The sequence below is a fragment of the Canis lupus genome, chromosome X (assembly GCF_003254725.2).
Source record: "Canis lupus dingo isolate Sandy chromosome X, ASM325472v2, whole genome shotgun sequence".
In the NCBI taxonomy this organism is placed as follows: domain Eukaryota; kingdom Metazoa; phylum Chordata; class Mammalia; order Carnivora; family Canidae; genus Canis; species Canis lupus.
The window spans coordinates 5,928,576-5,945,295 of record NC_064281.1 but is presented as its reverse complement, the minus strand read 5'-3'; the positions used below and the strand labels follow the sequence as shown (position 1 = coordinate 5,945,295).

The window sequence follows — 16,720 nt, the reverse complement described above, 5'->3', positions numbered from 1 at the left end:
CAAATAGGGGGAAGGGCAGAAGGAGAGAACTTAGACTGCATTGAGTGCAGAGCCCAACATGAGGCTTGATCCCAGGATCCTGAGATCCTGAGCCAAAATCAAAGAGTTGGATGCTCAACTGACTGAGCTACTTAGGTGCCCGCTTTAACTATGAAACAGAGCTCATAATAGAAAATAAGTATTTAAGATAATGGAGGAGTTTTCTTTAATAAGTACAGATATTGTTGAGATTTGCTTTGAGCTAGAGTTAAATTTTTTTTTTTAAGTGAAGGAATGAGGAGAGGTGAGGGAGGGTCAGAGAAAGAGAGAGAGAGAACCTTAAGCAGGCTTCAGCCCAGAGAGGAGCCCAATGCTAGGCTCGATCTCAGAACCGTGAGACCACAACCTGAGCCAAAATCAAAGAGTTGAACACTAACCAACTGAGCCACCCAGGTGCCCCTGGTGTTAAATGCTTCTGTATGTTAGGTTATGACGCTATAGGGGAACATGTGGATAAGTGTTTGTTGCTTACCATGTGTGGTATTCGAGGCAGTTCTCTGCATCATGTAATCCATACTACAAGATATTTCTTCCATTTTGCAGATAAGAAAACTGAGGCTTGCAGAAATTAAGCAATCTTTGTCACACTGTGAACAATTGAAGTGGACTTTATAAATAGGCTGCTCAGCTCCAAAAGCCCTCATTCCTTCTGTTATGCAACCTTCATGCGGGAAAAAGAAGGGAAATAGAATAGGATGTTTTAAAAATCTTTCATTCTCCTCAAATGCACTTAACCTCTCTGGTATTAATTGGCATTCTAGGCAAACCAGCTTTCACATGACTCCATTCTTGCCCTCCAGCCTTTCCACATGCTGTCTCCCCTGTGTTTGGAATGTGCTTTAACTTTTTTTTTTCCTTTTTCTTTTTTTGGCAGAACAGATTCTTTCCTATAAAACACTGCTGAAGATCCCTCCTTCATCTAATCTTAGATGAGTTCCACCTGACCCCAAACCCAGTCCAGTCTCTCCCACAATGGCCAAAGCTTAATTGGATCTTAGGGTTAGGCACTCATCGTATACACAAACACGTGCCCACACCTGAGAGTTGTGTGTGTAGGTTTATGCACCCAATGGGTACTTTTAGAGGGTTATTTTGTGCAGACCACTCACTTAAGCTCTGGGAGAATGTGGGGTAGAAAAGGCTCAGTCTCTACCCTCACGGAATTCATAGTAGCAGGAAGGAAAAAGGGGAAGCACGCAACTAGAATACAAATACTACAACAGAGGTAAAAGCAGAGTGAAAAGGAAGGGAGAATCAAGGTTGGCTTCTTGGAAGAAGTGGGGTCTGAAAGTATCTGTGAAGGCTGAGAAGGATTTGCCTATTTAGGGAGGTCTAAAGGCAACATGGAAGGCCAGTGTAGAAATAACCTGGTGACAGACAGGCAGAGGTGCAAAATATGGCAAGAGTTGGAGGACCAGTAATGGTCAGATGGCCTTGGAGACCAACAGTTGTATGTTTATGCTGGGGGAGGATTGCACAAGAAAAATGGTGGTGACATGGTTGGGCCACATGGAAGAAGGCGGAGAATTCCACATGGACAATTCAGTTTTATTCTACAGGCAAAGGGAGTCTGTTGCTGATTCTTGAGGACTGTGAAACCCATCTTGAAGATTCTCTTGCCAGTGATGTGATGGATACAGTGGACGGGGAGGAGCTGGATGTATATTTTCATGGTGTAAGGTATGTCATTTATTTGTACTTTCCTTCCATTTATGATGAAGCTCCTGAAGACTGGCACTGCATTTCCTATGTCCTTTGCTGGCAGCAGCTGTCTTCTACCACATGGAGGTCATTTCCCACTGCCCTGCAGAGAACAATTGCTCTGTACCTGTTTACATCTGACACTTGTCTGAGACTGGCACTGCAAAGCTTCATAACTTGTGCAGCCAGTTTAAAAAGGTTCCACAAAAGAAATGAACCATGCAAAGTGTTACATAGCAGGTTTGCCAGGTCACTTTCTTGACTTATGTGCTGAGAATTGCATTGTGATGATAACCTCTACTAGTTCCCAAGTGATTGTCTTCAGTAGTCCTAGCAAAGGGCTAACGGTGCTGATCTCTGGGGCCGGATGCCTTCGTACTCGCCATACATTGCTCCATCTAGGTACACCTGGAATGGCTGTTGAAACTCTAGTTATTGTATCTGTGAAAAGGCTTTGTCTCAGTCTGACCTTCTAGTACCTATGAGAGAGAGAGAGAAAGAGAGAAATCCTCCCCCTCTACAGACCTGGCTAATTACATCTCTGCACCATGAAAATCGATGATATTTTAAGAAGTAAAACTGCACTCAGAGGCAGAGCAAGTGTACGGTTAGCTTTTGTAGAAGTTGCCACAGCAACATGAGTTGGAGTGCTTCCCCCACTTCCTAGCCTCCCCTAAAATCTGCTTTAACAAATTGTCCTAGAAAAATACTGAGCTGGGAAATGGTATCTTTTGCTCACTAGGAATGTCATTATCTTTGATCAGTGTGAGTAGAGCCCCAAAATGAGATGCAGAGAGCATCACTTTTAAGAAATAATATTACAGAATGAATAAAAATGATCAAAGTGGAGTTCTCAACCAGCCAAACAGGATTTCGAAGCCAAAAATACCCTTCCCCCCACTCCTTGCTTATGGGGAGGAAATGAAACCAAGCCCTGGCTGGCTCTGGAAATGCATTTCCTAGAGACCATGGGACCCAAGCCAAGAATCATTGAGTGCCATGCTTGTTTCTTACTGACTTTGACACTGATGTGGAAAAGCAAGGTGGGAAAACCAATCATTTGTTGCTGTGTCCTTATACCAGAGTCTTCGCAGAGCTTCTGCATCTCATCAAAGGACTATTTCCAGAAAAGGCAAAAACAGGTCAGACAACATGGTTGGCTGAACATAAGGCCAGATACTCAAGGAGCAGTCAATGAGTTACCCTCTTACACTGGGACACTGACAATGGAAGGTGTCAGAATTCTGGTGCTGGGAAGCCCCTGAGAAAATTGGACTTTAATTTCTCTATTCCAAGAGAGATGTACTTGACACTAGTACAGTGTTTACCAAACTGAGTTGAATTTGGGTCCTGTCTGACCTCATTGATCTCATGCATACAGAGATCTAGTCTACGCAGTAAAGAATTTTGGGGATCCTGGAATCTCAGAACTGGAGAGAACCTTAAAATTTATTTTGCCTGAGACCTTCATTCTACTGATGAGTAAAACAAACCCAAGAGAAATTGAGCCTTTGACAAAATCATCTAGCATATTGCCCATGAAGATCTCCTGACTGCTAGGTTTTACATTAAACCATGCTTCAGCAGATGATGTTCAGGGCTTCTGCAAATGACATTTCTGGGTTTATTGCCTTCAATCTCAGGAAATTTTTGTTCTGAAATTCATGTGGTGACCCATGTTCACTTGCTTTTGTGTCTGCATTGGAGACAAATAGCACAAAGTGTCAAACTGTCCTTTATAACCTTTTTCTTGCCTCCCTAGTGAAAGGACCAGTGGTTACCACTGACTTATTACAAACTTGCCCCTTTTACAAGGAGTGCATAGTAAAGCTTGGGGTGTTGCCCATGGCATTGAAAGTCATTCCTGGTTGCCATTGACATCATTCCAAGTCATTTTCTATCATTCTGGTTTAGATGTATGGATGCCTTTGCAGGTGAGAATGTGTCTCTTGGAGAATGATGAGGAAATGGTTCACCTTCCTTTCATGCCCTTGGCCTGGTAGACCCGAGCTAATTTGCATGCCTGATTTAGCTTTTACTGCCATCTGCTGGAACCCCCTAATAGGCACCTCCGACACACCTCTACCCTTGTTTAAAGTTGACCTTCAATGAGTTGTTTTACCCCTCTTACCAGGAGGTCAGAAGTTCAGGAGAGAAGTGCTGTATACATCCAGTACAGCCTGGCATCGTCACCAAGCTTCCACTTCCCCTCTAGTCCTCCAGGCCTCCTACTCTCAGGCACATATCTCAGTGTCTTTTAAAAATGCTTCTTATGTCTTAGACTCTTTCTGACTTGTGAGTTCACTTAGGAGAGGTGATTTTTGTCCTTTGGGCTTTTGGTTTAGACACTGATATTGGAGCTCTTCCAAACAGGATTAGCGTTTGTCACCCCATGACCAAAGAAAAGACCATTGGGAAGGGACACCATGCTTACAGTGAAGAGTGTTGCCTTGTGAATTTCCATTGGTACTATGGGAAGAAGGAATTAGTTCTGATGTGCAAATATAGGCATAATGGTGGCCATATTTTGCAGCTACTTTTTCTGACCAGAGCCATAATTTGGTAAGTTTAACTCTTATGATGGTTTTTGTAGAAATGGGGAACATATAAAATCAACTTTGATTTTTATTTTGGATAAATAAAGAATGTTTAGGCCTTTTAAATAATAAAACATCAGTTTAGACCTTTTAACCGTTCAATTAAGAATATTTAAAAAATAAAGATAAAAGGAGGAAAATGAAAACCAAAATCTTCTCACCTTGAGAAAATGACTGATAATACTATGCTCATAATTTTTAACTTATATGCACGTATTTTATAGAATTATAAATACTAATTTGTTCATTTATTACTGTGTCCTCAGCATTTTCCTGTGTAATCATATATTCTTCAAAAATACGATAATTAATGGTGATGTACAATTCTATTTTAAGGAAATGTTTTAATTAATTACTATTCTGTTACCTTCCATTTAGGTTATTTCTAATTTTCACAAATGCATCTTAAGAACTTCAAAAGAACGCTTAATTTGCTAAATGACTATTTAAGCAAAACGTGGGGATTGTCATTTTAACTTCTGACACAATTCCAATTTCATGAGTCACTGATAGAGACTGACAGTTTGACACATAGGATTAACATGGGTGTCTGGGGTTGGTGATGTAGTTCTAATTCCAGCAAATAACAGGCTGAAGAGATGGCTTGAGTAGGCTTACAGTCTCCTTGAGTACTGGCTAACTTGTATGTGGCACAGGCAAGGAAGCAGATTGGGCTGCAGTTCTGTGTGCTTGAGTTCTTCCAACAAACCCATGTGTATGCACGCTCTTTCTGGACTTGAAAGACTATGACCATCTAAGTCTGTGAATCTCACTGGGATGCGTCAGGTCAGATGACTTTGCCTCCTCGCTTACTCCCTTACCCACAGAGGACTTTCAGCTACGTATGGGGATTTTTGGACGTCACAACTAGAGTGGAGGGTTGCCACTGGCATCTAGTGGGTAGACACCAAGGATGTTGCTGAACACCATACAGCGTGTGGACAGCAGCCCCCACGACAAAGAATATCTGCCCCAAATGTCATAGAACCCGTTGACTCTTTTGTTGAATGCAAATGTTTCCAGGGAGTGCTTTCTCCATTCCAGTCTAAATCTTGGTTTTCTTTTCTTTACTTCATTTCCTTTCTTACAGCATCAGGAAAATATTGATTGTTTTGTCAATGCTATAACATCATATTATATATCTGTCATAACATAAGTAGTTTGCAACTTTCATAGGTTTAATATTCCTAAACACCATGTATTTTTGCAGTTTATACTTTGACATTCTTAAGTTGGCTTTTAGATACTGCATTTTGTTTATGTCAGCTGAGGAGTGGATGTTTCCAGTTGTAGCAGAGAGGTGCTAGTTCATTTTCCGCACATTGGCTGTCTTGGTGTAGAAGGGTGTTTTGGTGTATTTCCTTTTTATTTTACTATATTCTTCTGTTTTTCTCTGTAATGTAAATGGAAAAGAAAAGAAAGGAAATGGTAGTACTATAAGAGGCATAGGTTTCATGAACATGATTTATAAATACAAACATTGCAACCAGAATGAAAGTAGTTAGGCATGTCAGAAATAGCAAATCTTTAACCCCGATCAGATGCTCATCAGCTCTAGGCTGGTGGAATAAACAATCAATTATTATTTTTTTAAAGATTTCATTTATTTATTCATGAGAGACACAGAGTGAGAGAGGCAGAGACACAGGCAGAGAGAGAAGCAGCCTCCATGCAGAGAGCCTGCCCAATGTGGGACTTGATCCCGGGACTCCAGGATCATGCCCTGAGCCGAAGGCAGACGCTCAACCAGTGAACCACTCCAGTGTCCCTACAATCGATGATGAAAGAAAATCAATTTAATGAACATGTACAACATATTGCAAATATATTGCCTAAGATCATGTCATAAGGTTAAAGTTTAACAGTACTTTATAAATTCACCTCTGAAGAATAGAAGCCGTCTTATATATGTTGTTCACTTGCTCACTTTTGGCATATTGACCTTTGGTATTCATTTTCAGGACTGTGTTGTATATGTAAATAGAGGCCAGTTTCCTGTGGAAAGTCTTTACCACCTTCCTTGGCTAAAGACCATCTACAGTATGTGAAGCCAGGAAGAAAGATGAAGAAATACAGTGTTTCTGCTTTGATTCCCAAAGCTAATTGCCTTTTTTTTTTTAAGATGTCTGCCTGTATTTCAAATATTAATGCCCATTAAATGGAACTATCTTCTGCATCTTACCAGTGGAAATGAATTGCATGTGGTTCATTTCACAACACACTAAGTACTTCCATCTTCCAACTATTTGAAGTCTAGACATTATTCAAACAAATGTTTAACCTTGAGAATAAAATTGCAAAGAGATCCCAAATGCAAGCTTGTAGCTTCCCTGCTGTGGGTACAAATACACATTTGATTATTTTTTTTCCTCTATTCCATTTTTCCCACTTTTCATGTATTTTTCCCCCCCAGAATTAAAAAAAATAGTATTTTTTTAAAGAGCTTCATTAAAGAGTTGTCTTAAATCCTTTTGGGAATAAGGGTGAGAGTGGGGTGGGGAAAGGAGAGGGTGGGCTGTTGACTCTTGTAGTGAAGGCTGTGGATTGTGGAATCAGATCAAACTGAGTATTCATTTGGATTCTACAATTTACCAGCAGTCTTTGTGGCCTAGGGCAGATCATTTAATTTCTTTGTGCATTAATTTTCTCAATTGAAACATGGAAATAGTGGTAGGTCGTAAGTTATAGGGTCGTTAGATGGATCAATGAGACAGTTCACTGGATGTGCTTGCATGCCGTCTGGCTTAATAAATGGGCACTGTCATGATTATTATCCTTCCCCATCCACCTCCCTTCCTCCCCAGGTGAACTGGTTCTGAGTTGCAGACTTTCTGCTGTGAGGACATGCATTACTTTGCTTTTGTAGGTGAGAAAATGAGCCTGTATGGGTGCTTGCTGACTTCTCACAGATCCCTGGACCTATTCTACCCACTTTGCCAAGAAAGTTCATACAGGCATTCAAAATAACCTCTCAGTATCTAAACATTGTCACTATTGGCCCTGCCCAGGAAAAATAGTGACAGATATCCAAAGGGGTGATCAGCTTTTCTGTCATTTGTTCCATCTTTACAGGAATTGTGGAAATTGCCTCCCATCACTGCTTCTGTCTCATCACAATATCCATCAATGGGTGATTTGTGGTGGTTTTGATGGTAACAGATTTCACCAAGTATACAGTTTACTTTTTCGAGATTACGACACTAGTAAATTAGTCATAAGGATTGTAGAAGGGGCTCTTTGCCCCTTGTAAAAAGAGCTCTTTGCTATCCTTACTGCTTTTTGTTCTTCCTTGGGAAACAAAACAGCTTGCCTCCTTGACCTCCCAAGCTCTCAGCCATGACTTTGTAGGGTGAGGGTCATGAGCTGCTCACGGAGACCTGCTGTACAGGGATGTTGAAAATGGGTGTTTGCTAGGTCTTCTCTATGTGTTTCTTCCTCAGATGTTGTTAGTTTGAATGGAATGGTAGAGATAATTCTAAAATACTGGACTATTCAATTAAAAAGCCAGGCAGAGGGACGCCTGGATGGGTCAGTGGTTGAGCGTCTGCTCAGGGCGTGATCCCAGGGTCCTGGGATCGAGTTCTGCATTGGGCTCCCCGCAGGGAGCCTGCTTCTCCAACTCTGCCTGTGTCTCTGCCTCTCTCTGTCTCTCATGAATAAATAAGTAAAATCTTAAAAAAAAAAAAAAACAGGCAGATTTTCTTTCCACATTTTGTATATTTGACACTGCTCTACAGGCTCTCCCCCCACTCCTCCCCAAAAAGTCAATCCCATATTAAAGACATGTTTTGGTGTTAAACAGAGCAAACTGTAGCACTGGCATAACTCAAGGCTGGAATTTTACTGAAAAAGATGCAGCATTTTTCAGACTTGTAGACATAGACACAGTCATTACAGGTTGTGTTTCTGAGTAGAAATTGCTCAAGATTAAGGGATCCCCACCCCCAGGATGTTAGAGGAACAGAAATTCATTACATCTTGCCTTCACCTATTCAGGTTATCTTCAGATTAGACTTTGGACAATTTCTTTGCACTTTAGAAGAATCTTACATTAAAATAAGGTAGGAAATATTTGCTTAATTTTCTCAGTTGATGTATTAGGGTGGTAGTTAGAGAACAGAGCTGGAGGGTGACAAGTTCAATTTTAAGTGAAATAAGACAATCCTCCGCAGTGGTAACTCATTTACTGCCACGCTTGCTATGATCCACTACAGGCCTTCTGCATCCCCTCCAGTTGGAGGTTGGACTTGTAGCTTTGCATCATTGCATGTTCTGAGGGTTTTGTGTTGGCATTTGATTTCAGCAGTATTTTGTAGGGCTGTGTTTAGAAAAAAATCAGAAAGCCAGACAAGCTCTCTGGGCAGATTTGAGGGCAGTAAATCAGCCAGCTCTGGCTCAAAACCGAGATCTATGATCTGGATCAATTTCCTTGGCGGGGGGGGGGGGGGGGGTGTTTTATTCCATTCAGGCTGCTGTAATAAAATAGTCTAGACTGTACAGCTTATAAACAACAGATACTTGTTTCTCACAGTTCTGGAGACTGGAAGTCTAAGATCAAGGGGTTGGCAGATTCTGTGTTTGGAGAGGTCCCACTTCCAGCTTCATACATGGTTGTCTCCCTGCTAGGTCCAATCTCTTAATACCTTCACATTGTCGATTAAGCTTCATCATGGGAATTTTTGAGGGCATATGAACATTTAGTTTATGCTAGGGGATGTGGGGTGATAGTGCAAAGGGGGATTATCACTTCACCTCTCTTGTGTCCTACTTTGCTCATCTCTACGATGAGAGACAGAACCTCTTTCAGCTATAACATTTTGGTATTCTGGGAGGCTGGAAGGGATCCCAGGAATTCTTCAGGGGAATATCTGGTCAGAGTCTTCTCTAGCTCAGTGATTCTTGAGTATGTTCTCTTGGAACAGCAGCATTTAGCTGGGGGATTTGTTAGAAATGAAGTTTTGGGACTCTCCCTCCCCATCAGACCTACTCTCTTGTATACTGACAAGTCCTCCAGATGGTTCTGTTGCAAGCTCAAATTTGAGAACGACATCTATAGAGAAGTAGTTGTCTAACCTGGCTATATGTGGAGAGCTTCCGAGAATACTAGTACCTGGGTTTTGCCCCTGAGATATTCTCATTCAGTTGGTCTGGGGTGGACATTGGAAAGTTAAAGAATTTCCCAGGTGATTGTATATGCAACCAGAGTTGAGAAACATTGATGTGAGAGCTGACTGGGCAAATCAGAATCTTCTTTTAAAAAATGATTTTATTATTTTAGAGAGAAATAGAGTATAAGCCAGGGGAGGGGCAGAGGGAGAGAGAGTCTCAACCAGACTGTACTGAGCATGGAGCCCAATACGGAGCTTGATCCCATGACCCGGAGATCATGACCTGAGCTGAAACCAAGAATTGGACATTTAACCAACTGAGCTGCTCCAGTGCCCCAGTAAATCAGAATCCTAATTCAAGTGTAGGGGACCAACACCCAAGACTCTGAATTTTCTTTTTAAAGATTTGTTTGTTTATTTGAGAGAGTGGTGGGGAGGGGCAGAGGGAGAGGGAGAGAAAGTGTTAAGTAGATTGAGTGCTGAGCACAGAGCCCTATGCAGGGCTTGATCTCACGACTCTGAGATCACAACCTGAGCCCAAACCAAGTCAGAGGCTCAACTGACTGTGACAGTCAGGTGCCTTGACTCTGATTTTTTTTTCCTGACTCTGAATTTTTTTTTTAAAGATTTTATTTATTTATTCATGAGAAACAGAGAGAGAGAGACGGAGAGAGGCAGAGGGAGAAGCAGGCTCCATGCAGGGAGCCTGATGTGGGACTCGATCCTGGGACTCCAGGATCACACCCTGGGCCGAAGGCAGGCATCAAACCACTGAGCCACCCAGGGATCCCTGACTCTGAATTTTAACAAGTTCCTATGTCAGGGTAGGTCTTTCAAGAAACAGGTGCCAAAATAAGCTTAGACATGCAAGTCATTATTGGAGGACATATTTGAGTTCATTTCTTAGGGTTACTGTAACAAATTACTACAAACTTGGTGGCTTAGACAACATAAATCATTCTCAGTTCTGAAGAGCAGAAGCCTGGGATCAGATGTCAGCAGGTTGTGCTTACTCCACAGGGTCTGAGGGAAACATGCTTCCTTCCAGCTGCAGGTGGATCCAGCTGTGGAAGCATCACTGCAATCTTTTCTTCTGTCTTCTCATGTCTCCTCTGTGTCTCTCCGTGCTCTGCTCCTCTTATAAGGACACCAATCATCCCAAATCTAGGAGGATCTCATCTCAAGATCCTTAATAACATCTGTAAACCCTTTTTTTCCAAATAAAGTCACATTCACAGATTCTGGGTGGACATGCCTCTTGGGGTCCATAATGCTACTGAAGGAGAAAGGGATAGGGTGCAGCCGAAGGTAGGGAAAGCCTTTACATGCAGATACAGCTCTGACTCTTGTGATAAGAGAGAAAGAAGGATTGCGTGCAAAGAGCCTCAACCTGCTGTAGATCCAAGAAAATTTTAACCAGGATGTTGGGAGTCCCTCAAAATTCCTGCGTTGAAATGAATCTCCACTGTGTTGGTATTAGGAAGTGGGGCCTCTGAGAGGTGATTATGTCATGAAGGTGGAGCCAGCAGGAATGACAGAGTGTCCTTACCAGAGAGGTCCCAAATTATTCCTTCATCTCTTGCACCGTTTGAGGAAGCAGGGAGAGCCATAAAGTGGCCCCCACCAGATGGCTGCTGATGCGTTCAGCTTACACTTTTTGGTCTCTGTGAACTGTGAACATAAATGTGGACTATAAGCTACTCAGTTTGTAGCACTTTGTTGTGTGGTATTTCGTTGAATTCAGGTGCAGTATCTGGATGATCCCATTCACCTGTGCTTCCAGCAGCAGGTTCTCTTGAAGACAGATGAGTGCTATGAACTCCATGGCTGCCACAGCCCCCAAGACGACTCCTGTGTCCACGGAGTATCTGCATGGTAGAACTATTGCCTAAGATGTGTGTTTCAAAGCTTAGAGCTAAGAGATTGATTTCGAGAAGCTTCAGGGAACATAGTCTTGTCTTGAAGCTCTGAAATGCACCTCAGCCTATTTAATTTAATACTCAGTAAGTTATTAGTAGAGACACCCAGTTAATTTTGTTTGTGTCTGCCAAAGTTATCTGACCACAGATCCTTTTATCTGGGGTAATACCTGTTGACACCTGCAGAACACATGAATTTTGGGACACACTGCTGTGGATCAAAGGATAAACTGGATTGCTTGCATGCAACTTGGGCTGGTGGTCCTGTTAGGGCAGCCCCAGGAGGAAGGTGGCTGCCAGGGTAGCATTTTTGGAGAATGGAAAAAAAAAAATCCACCTTTGAAAAGGCTTCAACACTGCTTCCTCTGCCTACTGGTTGACATTCCTCTGTTAGGGTTTCATTCCCCAGGCTTGAGGCTTTAATCTATGCTAAAATGTGAATACTCCCCCGGGGAGGGAATTCCATTCTAATTTCACGACCCTGTTTTGAGCAGCTTGCTCAGTGCAAAAGCCTCTCTTGGGCACTTAAAAAAAAATCTCACTGCTTTATTAGAGAAGATGGATGCGTGTGCAACCTGTTCCTGGAAATGCTTAGTTAACTGGTATTCAGAGCTTCCTGTGAATGCAGATTTCAAATTCTTCCCTGAGGTAAAGTTTCCACTGGAGACAAAGAAAGCCTGAGGACATGGATTCCTGAGGGCAATGAGAGGTAGGTCCCTGGAACTAGGGGAGGACAGGAAAAAGAAGCAGAAAGATAGTTTCTGCTTGCTTTTCAGATGTATCCAAGGGCTGATGTGTCCAAGACACACATTTTTGGGCAAAGCTATTATGTTCACATCCTGGCGCGTCAGAGATGTGTTTTGAGCCTAGATTAAACAAAAGCCTCTCCCTCAACCTCTTATGAAATATATTAAATATGATTTAACATGGTCTTTGTGGGTTTTTGGAGGGAGCACCAGGCATGAATTTCCTTATAATGAAGTGAGGTTTTTTTGTTTTTTGACTTTCATAATAATCAGATTCTTTTGGGGGAATTCATGATGTATTCGCAAATAACCTGAATTTTTGCTCAAACATAAATGACATTTTAGCAAGTGTTATCAAAAAGAAGATCTAGATACATCACACAAATGCACATCCCACATGTATATGCACGCACACACAGGCACACACACACACAGGCACCATGAGTGGCTGTGTTATGAGGAACCACAACTGCAGGGGGGGCATAGTGCTGAAGCACTGTTCCAGAAAGCTCCTATGCTTTTCAGAGAGGTGCTTCGCTGGACAGTGCTGACCTGGGTAGGACTTCACAACACTACAACTCCAGGTTTGGAGGGAACTGGGAAGGGGTTGACCATTGTAATGGGACACTCCACCACCACCACCATGACAGTGCCCTGATGGAAAGTACAGCTTCCACAGCTTCAGTCTGCCCTTCTGCTGAGGCTCCTGCTAAGCTGCTAAAGTGACATTTGAGTTTATCTCTCTTCTTAGCAAGTTTCCGAGGGTTTTCACTCATGGTTGGATTCTGAATTGCCTGATAGACTTCCATTATTAACTCTGGTTTTAGGTTTTATTTAGCTTGGTGTCCTTTTAGACTCACACTGGCTTATCATCCAAGTGCTGCACGTTGGTTTGAATTTGTCAGCCATGCAGAGCCATCCTTTTTGGTTTCTGTGGAAGTCAGCATTTCTAGCTTGTTCAGGATAGCTTACCCTGACAGAAATATAACCTGTGACTCAGCAGCTTGTGGGAAATATACCCTTTCTGTAGTTGGAGGAAATTTTCAGTTTTGTTGATAAGAGATATAAATTGAAATTGAATTTTATTGACAAGTACTGAGCATCTTGCAAAACTTTCCAAAAGTAGAGATTTTTTTATTGCTGTTCACAGGAAAATTAACCAGGGTGCTTGGGTGGCTCAGTGGGTTTAAGCGACTGCCTTTGGCTCAGGTCATGATGCTGGGATCCTGCTTAGCGGGGAGCCTGCTTCTCCCTCTCCCTCTGATCCCCCCAGCCTGTGCTCTCTCTCTCAAATAAATAAAGTCTTTAAAAGAAAATCAATGAAGAATTTACCAGAAAAAAACTACTTATTTACTATAAGTTTCAGAGAGAATAGAATTTTTGTGTAGAAGCAAGAAAGACAGGAAAATGGATTCATCCAGGATCCCAGAATTAAACTTTTCTGGGGTACAGTTGAAATATCTGTAGAAGTAAGCATGCTGATAGAGACCCTGAAGGCTTTCAATTAGCAAAAACAAAACCCATACTCAAACAAATCACCGAGGACTTTTCCTTCTGCGCTCCAGTATGATGCTGCTACAGCATCTATGGCCATGTTTATATGTAGCAAGCAGCAAGTTGGCTAAGACATTTACTGGCTGAATTGGGTTTTCATAGATGGATAGCTTGATTAAATCATATCAAGGCCGACTTTTCTTTCTAGTTTACGTCATTTGGGCAGTACTTGTAATAAAAATAGGAAGGTGGCAGCCCAGGTGGCTCAGTGGTTTGGTGCCGCCTTCAACCCAGGTGTGATCCTGGAGGCCCTGGGGTCGAGTCCCGCATTGGGCTCCCTGAATGGAGCCTGCTTCTCCCTTTGCCTGTGTCTCTGCCTCTCATTCTCTCTCTCTGTCCGTCTCTCATGAATTAAAAAAAAAAAAAAAAAAAAAAAAAACAACTGCAAGAGAAAAAAAACATCATGACTTTATTCTTTGTATTACAAGAATATATCCTTGTAATAAAGATTAATACAGAAACTGACAAAGACTAAAATAAAAATCTACCCAGAATCCTCACCAACTAGAAGTAAACATCATCCCCATTAGACAGCTATCATTTTGCACACCTCCAGAAAGGACAGAAGCTGGATAGTTACACTGAAATCTGTTTTCTTTTTCTTTTTTTTTTTTTTTTTGAAATCTGTTTTCATTTTGATGTGTAGTATTCATGCAGTTTTGTGGAAGTATTAAAATTAATTTCACTTGATTTAACAAGAAATGAAACTGATTTGGAACCAGAGAAGCATTAAAGTTCAAATAGATGTTTTCTTTGTTTGTTTTTCTGAGTGAGATATTAGATCCTAAAAGATTGATCTAACATTAATGAAGTAGATTATGAATAATATTAAGCACTTGGAGACATTATGTGTCTTTGAATTATAGCTCTCAGTTTTAGATAATATTGACTCCTTGCTATAAAATTTGAGGACATTGGTAATTTCACATTTCTTCCCATTTTCCCTTCTGATTTCCTTCTTTATTATTTTCATGTTGTGATAGCTTATATAACAGTTACAACATGCCCTATGACCATGCTTTTCACAATTGCTTGGTATTAGTTCTATTTAAGTAGATCCTCCGCTTGTTGTTTGGCCAAAGATTGCCGATTCTTGATGCTTTAGTTTTATCTCTTATTTGTCTGGATTTCATCTTCAAGCAGTTTCATCAAAAGGGCTCATGGCTTCTGTGTTCTCTGAGCTCTTTCATGTTGGAGAATATCTCTGTTGCCTCTTTGCTTGAGTGGTATCATGACTAGATTTTGTGTGGGTCTCACATTCGTTACTTCAGAACATCCTTGTCATTGCTCTTTTATTCTCTGGCTTTCAGTGTTGCTACAGAGAAGTATATAACTTGGTGTTTTTTCTATTTGGTAGGTTATTTGCCTTTTCTTACTGTGTGTCTGAAGTATGTTTTCTTTATCCTTGAGGTCTTGATGATGTCTTGTGGAACTTTTTTTTTTTTAAAGATTATATTTATTTATTCATGAGAGACAGAGAGAGAGAGAGAGAGAGAGAGAGAGAGGCAGAGACATAGGCAGAGGGAGAAGCAGGCTCCATGCAGGGAGCCCGACATGGGACTCGATCCCGGGACTCCAGGATCACATGCTGAGCCAAAGGCAGACGCTCAACCACTGGGCCACCCAGGTGTCCTAAGTCTTGTGGAACCTTTTAAAGAAAAATGTATTATTTCTACTGATCTCACAGAGGGGGTGATAATCAGTATATATAAGTTGAGAACTATTTGTTTTTATTGTGAAACCTACAGAATAATCACAAAAGCTGCCATTTATTGAATTCTCTGTATCAAACCCAGTACTGTTTTAGATGTTTTAGGAATATGATCTTAATTCCTCCAGAAAACTTTGAAGCAGAAGCTATAATCCCATTTTATAGATGAGAAACTGAGTTTCTGAGCTAATAGGTAACTTTCCAACAGTTGTATAGCTACAAAGTCAGTCTCAAGTAAAAAAGATAAGATAATTTTTCCTTTTGCTTTTTTCATGTCCTGTTTTGATATTGTACTATATATAAGATGTCATCATTGGGGGCAAGTGGCTGAAATGTACGCAGGACTCTAAAAGTATTTTGCAACTTTCTGTGATAATATAATTATGTCAAGATGACAAGTTAAAAGGAAAAAAGCAGAATAAAACTTGAGCCAACTCATAGCTGATGCTGGTCTAGAAGGATATTGAGAGTCAGGACAGAAAGAGGGAGAGCATAATGACTGATGCTACCTGGAGTTGCAGTCATCCAAAGGCTCAGCTGACGCTGAGAAATTGATTTCCAAGAGGACTCACTCACAACTTGGTGCTGGCAAATTGGTTCCTTTTAGATATGATCTCCACGTGGACACTTGAGTGTGTCCTCCTGACATATAGCTGGCTACCTTCAGAAAAAGCAGTTCAAGAGATCAAAGTGAAAGTTGCCCTGGCTTTGGAGCACTTCTGCAGTGTTGAATTGATCAGTGAAATTGGCCGTGATTTAATGTGGGAAGGGAGGCACTAGAGGTGACTACCAGGAAGACTGTTGGGGGGCAGTCTTAGAGACTGGCTACAGTCCTGGAAACTTTCCATGGAAAACAATTGACAGGATTATGGCTCTGTGGACTTGATGAATGAAGAGGAATGTATCGCGGATAACTGAAGATTTTGGAGCCTGATCAAAAGGATAGAGGTGTGATAATTACAGGCTGGAAGGCAGCTGGTATTGAGAAAGTGGGTTATGGTTTTAAACATGTTGACTTTGAGATGATGCCTAGGCCCATCTTTCTATATATATGTGTGTGTGTGTGTGTGTGTGTGTGTATAGGCTCCATGCCTAGTGTGGAGTCCAACGTGGGGCTTGAACTCAAGGACCTTGAGATCAAGACCCTAGCTGATATCCAGAGTTGGAAACTTAACTGAGCCAGCCAGGCACCCCAAGGCCCATCTTTCTAGACTGACCTACAACTTATCCCTGGTTCTAGTCCCACACCTCCCTTCTGATATCTAGCAGCTCTCATTTCTGGACCTTTCTGGAATTGTGATGGAGGACCTGACTTCATCATTCCTGGCCCCTGCTCCTCCACATC

General features: G+C 41.6%; 1 protein-coding gene across 22 annotated transcripts in view; it reads left to right on the top strand.

The window, feature by feature from the left end:
- Nucleotides 1-16,720, top strand: part of LOC112652600 (uncharacterized) — a 430,970-nt gene that overhangs the window by 70,802 nt on the left and 343,448 nt on the right. For all 22 annotated transcript variants that reach the window (XR_007409448.1, XR_007409445.1, XR_007409444.1 and 19 more), the window contains one exon: nt 1,599-1,719. Coding sequence is in view for 6 of the 22 variants with exons in the window: in XM_049107667.1 (XP_048963624.1) it covers nt 1,599-1,719 (121 nt within the window). In the remaining 16 variants the exon portion in view is untranslated. The remainder of the gene's footprint in view (nt 1-1,598; nt 1,720-16,720) is intronic.